General features: G+C 40.6%; 1 protein-coding gene across 1 annotated transcript in view; it reads left to right on the top strand.

Moving 5' to 3' along the window:
- Positions 1–4326, top strand: part of MED27 (mediator complex subunit 27) — a gene marked incomplete at its 3' end in the record, with an annotated part of 63351 nt that extends 59025 nt beyond the window's left edge. The window contains exon 4 of the mRNA XM_009071896.1: positions 4233–4326. Within this exon, the coding sequence (XP_009070144.1) occupies positions 4233–4326 (94 nt within the window). The remainder of the gene's footprint in view (positions 1–4232) is intronic.
- Between the last annotated feature and the right edge of the window lie 684 nt (positions 4327–5010).

Below are 5010 nucleotides of genomic sequence, written 5' to 3'. Positions count from 1 at the left end.
AAGAGGGAAAAATGGGAGAAGGAAGCTAGTACAAACCTGCTGTTAAAACTCCTTTAACAATGCTCCCTCTGGCCAGTGAAATTACATTAGCAAAACTGCTTCAGTATTTGGATTTAATGATGGGAAGCCCTGTTGGTCAGATCTGTTGTTCTTTTCTGGCTAGGATATATATGGATCTGGATTAGGATTTGGGTGTTCATGAAGTTACTTGAAACTTTTTTGAACAGAATTGAAACTAACTTAAGGTGTTGCATTGAGTAGGTGTTAATGTATTATCTTTTGAGACCTAGAAGAATAAATAATATGAAATTGTATCTATAAAGAATTTGAGTTCTGAGCTGTAATAGAGATTGCTGGGTATGATCTTTTGCAGTCTGGCTTCAAACCTATCTGAGCATCCTTTGCATCATAGAGGAGTGATGGGGATGGGAGTTTGTTCAGACACTATTCAAACCCTTCACAGGGGGAACAATGCCTGTTCCAGGACATAACATTTCAGCTTGTCTTTAATTCTGAGAACTCCCATTAATTTCTTGCTCTTAAGATGAAAATAGGCTAAATGTCTGAGCCAGTCTCTTTCCATTTGCTTTTCCCTGCTTTGTGTTATTTCCTCTGGGTTTGTGAATGCTCCTTCCAACCAGCATCTTTTGTATGTAGGAGAAAACTGAGATGTGGTAAGGACGTCAGAAGTGCTCATTGGCAAAGTAAAATTAGACTTTTCTCCATCCCTCAGTGCTTCACTTGTCTGAGACTGGGCAAGAGGTTCTGTAATATAAATAGGAACTATCATATTTTTGAGCTAAAACTGGACAGAGATGTGTAAATTGTGACTCTGCTTATTTTGGCACTAAATTAGCGTATTTCAGTTCTGCAAAAGAAGTTCCAGACAGCAGCTTTTTCTCTGACCCTCTTTCCAGACAGCCTCAGGAGTGCACTTTATCTTGTCTTTATCATGTGTTCCTCAGTTTTCTCTGAAGTCATCACCAGTTACACTTTTGCATTACTTTGCTGCGTCTGATTTATCATATCCATCCCCTTTGCAAGATGTTTTGCCAGATGTCCTCTCTGAAGGGCAAATCTATGGAATAAATTTTGCCTTAGATTAGGTTGTTTGTCATTTTTCTATTGGAGGCCACCACGTGGTCAGGCTAATTTGCTAATTATATGTGCAGCTTTGAAGAATCCTTCTGTTCTGGTGAGTGCTCAGGAAAAGCTGATGTCTGCTTGAACAAAGGCAAAGGGGCAAAATGATGACATATACATCACTGCTCTATGTCCCATTGGTCTTGGACTTTCTCTGACATCCATCCCATTGACTGAGAGGAGAAGGAAAAGGCTGGTGATGGTCCTATCAGAGCTGCCAAAGTGAAACATCACATTTCCTTAAGCACATGGTTGTTACTTTTTTGTGAATTGGTCCTTGAAAAATGGTACCAAATCAACAGGTTTCTAAGCCAAAAAAAGTCTTAGTAACTCACCTTTAAGTGCTCTCAGGCACTGGTTATTACAGATTAGAAGATTTCTGGTTTGCTCTGTGTGTGATTCCATCTAAAGGGAATGTGAATTCCCTTTCTGCCTTATCCTGCTCAGGTAGTACAGGCTGGGGGTGAGTCAGGTTTTGAGCCACACGGTCAAGTTTTGCATTTAAAAAATAATCATATCTAAGAAAGACTTTGAAGAATTGATTATCTCCAGCCAGCCTGGATCCCATTTTCAAAGGATGAATGTCCATGTCTGCTGGGATTTTCAGAAGGATGTAAGCAGATTAAATGCCTGAATCCAACTGTTGTTCAGATGATTTAAAATGACTTTCAGGTTTTGAGCCACACGGTCAAGTTTTGCATTTAAAAAATAATCATATCTAAGAAAGACTTTGAAGAATTGATTATCTCCAGCCAGCCTGGATCCCATTTTCAAAGGATGAATGTCCATGTCTGCTGGGATTTTCAGAAGGATGTAAGCAGATTAAATGCCTGAATCCAACTGTTGTTCAGATGATTTAAAATGACTTGGTTCAGGTGGGGTGGGGGTTGGTCTCTTCTCCCAGGCAACCAGCAGGAGCAGAGCTTGAGTCTGTGCCCTCTTGTCCTCCTGCTGGAGGACAAGAGGGCACAGACTCAAGCTCTGTCAGGAGAGGTTTAGGTTGGATGTTAGGAAGAGATTTTTTACGGAGAGAGTGCTTAGGCATTGGAATGTGCTGCCCAGGGAGGTGGTGGATTCACCATCCCTGGAGGTTTTCAAGCTGAGACTGGATGTGGCACTTAGTGCCATGGTCTAGTAACCACAGTAGGGTTGGACTCAATGATCTTTGAGGTCTCTTCCAACCCAGTTGATTCTATGATTCTATGAATTTTCCTTCCTTAATGCACTGTGTTAGTGTCTTGTTTTATGCGACTTCATATTTTGTTTGCTTTTAACTTCTTATTGCCCAAAGCTTGGAAAATTGGAAGACTTAAGCTCTGCAATAATCTGCCTCGTGGTGTGTGAGGCTGTGACATGTCCCTGTAACCGCTGAGAGCCACAGAACCTCTCCTTGCCTGTATCACTGTCATCTCTGTTCATGCAGGAGATGAATTTATTTGTGCAGCCTGGAGTGATTGCATTTTACCAAACAGTATAAACTGATGCTGTACAAAGAAAAGTCTGGGATTGAGGAATGTTTCAGTGAGGTAGGTGGGTGCCATGGATGTGTACATTACTCATCCTGAAGCTGTGTCTTATGCACCTCCTCTTTCACAGTGCTAAGGAAGTTCTTGGCTTATGGATGCCTTGGCTTTGCTTATCAGGAGCAAGTGTTAATGAGTCACTGCCGTGAATGGGGGAACTTGTGCACAACAAGGAATGTGGATTAAGGTTTTTGTGCAAAATTGTCATAACTCATTTCATTTTTTAGTTACTTTTCAAAGTGGGCTGACTTTTCCAGCTGTGCCAGTGTAGCTTTCCTGATTTTATTTGACTTTGTGCCGATTATTTTTAATCCTTTGCAAAACAGCAATTGGAGCATAGCACCTCATTGTTGTTCAGGGGGGTTTTAGCACTAACATGAGAACTGAATTACATTGAGGAGCAAGAATTCAACATTTTTTTGCCTTTATTTAAGCAGATTAAAGAGAAATAATTAGATTTTCATTGTTGTACTGTTAATCGAACTTGGGCAACCAATTTTTCCAAAGTGGTTTTTTTTTCAGAGTACATGGGTTAGCATGAAAACGGTTTTATCAGTGAATTAAATAATAGATCTGATCAAGTTGCAGAGTTTGTGGATGTATGAGTAGAAGGTATCCCTGCCCATGGCAGAGGGTTGGAACAAGATTGGTCTTTAAGGTCCCTTCCAACCCTAACCAGTCTGGGATTCTGTGCTAACAAGGCAGTGGTGTTCCCTCCTTTCCTCTGAGTACTGCAGGAGAACCAAAAGTAGCACCAGAGGACAGATCAGTGCAGAGGTGATACAGACTGTCCTATAAACTCTGCTAAAGCTAATATTTGGATTTTAATGAGTCCAGAGGAGTGGCTGAAGGATGTGATGCATGCCCATGGGATGGAGTGATGTGTCCTGGGAAACAAGGTCTCCAAAAGGACATTTTCAGTGTTAATGACTGTCAGCTCTTAATTTGATCCCAGGGAACAAGACAAGTGTGTTCTGGCTCGCCTTGGCCTGCATAAACAGAGGGATTATATCCAGCAGGAAGGATGTTAGTTTACCTTTGTGTTTGATCACTCCAGAGAAACCTCTGGAATGTACTAGCTAATTTCAGAGTCACCAGTGCATGAAATAAATTGGAAAGATTCAGGGAAAGAAAAACACCCCTAAGAATAATTTGAAGACTTTGATAAAACCTCTATCAGTTTAGTTTATCAAAGAGAGAGTTAAGGACGTGACATCCTATGAATTCCTAGGCTGGGAGAGTAATTTTGATCATGTGTCCTTCAACCTCCCGGAGGAGAAAGTGTAGAAATAACAATAGCAGGAGTTGGAGGCTGAGAGATTTGGACTAGAAATAAAGTGAGTGCATGTTTTTAAGGGTAGAGTAATTGATTTCCCAAACAACTTGATAAGGCTTTGGTTTATCTCACCAATAGCATTTTGAGTTAGGCTTGTATGGGTGTTTGAAGCATATGCAGGTTTCAGAGAGAAGTTAATTCAGCAAAGTCCCATGAACATGATTAAAAAGGAGCAATAATCCAAGTCTGTGAGAAGGAGTTTGTGTGTTAATGCTGCTGTTCCGTTGTAGATATGTCGATGATGTGATCAATCGGATTGATAGGATGTTCCCTGAAATGTCTATCCAGCTATCCCGGCCAAATGGAACCTCTGCAATGCTTCTGGTAAGTTGGATCATTTCATCCCTTGAGTTGAATTTCTTAGCAGATGTGAATTACTGTCCCTAAAATGCAGCTTATTAAAGAGAATTTATTTTTTTTCAGAAACAGATCGTTCTTCATTTGTCACAGTAATGGAGCATCTTTCTTGCTCAGAGGCAAATGAGTGATAAGAAGAATTTCCCCTTTAAACAAAAGATCTATTACGTTTTCATTGCTAAATGTGACTGCAGAAATATGAGCACAAATTCATATACTCACTGTGGTTTTCAGCAGACTTGGCACTGGGTGAGGCTTAATCATGATAATTAAGAAGGAAGAGAGTGTTGTGAGGAAGAAAAGAAGAAGGAGACCAATATGATTTAAATTTGTTCACATTGTTCTTGGGTCAGTGAGTTTCTGTTATATGATGAAGTCAAGAATTTGCCTTTGAAGTAAATGAGCAGTAAAGGCTGGATTAGAGATAAACAAGTCCAATACGTTCGACTTATTTCTGCCTGGCCAAGCAGGATTTCATTCCAGAGGAACCTGCTGTTCCCCTCCACTCTCCCAGGCAGCTGTTGTGCCTATAGCAAGAGAAGTATTTAAAGCTCTTACTCTTAAGACAGCAGCATGGAAGTGGAATCCTGAGCGTGGCAGCTGGATGCTGATTTTCTTCGAGTAGTGTGAAAGGCAAAAGTCACATAATTT

The sequence above is a fragment of the Acanthisitta chloris genome, unplaced genomic scaffold (genome assembly GCF_000695815.1).
Source record: "Acanthisitta chloris isolate BGI_N310 unplaced genomic scaffold, ASM69581v1 scaffold19273, whole genome shotgun sequence".
Taxonomy (NCBI): domain Eukaryota; kingdom Metazoa; phylum Chordata; class Aves; order Passeriformes; family Acanthisittidae; genus Acanthisitta; species Acanthisitta chloris.
Note: the sequence above shows the minus strand (reverse complement) of the source record. Positions and strands in the feature narration are given on the sequence as shown.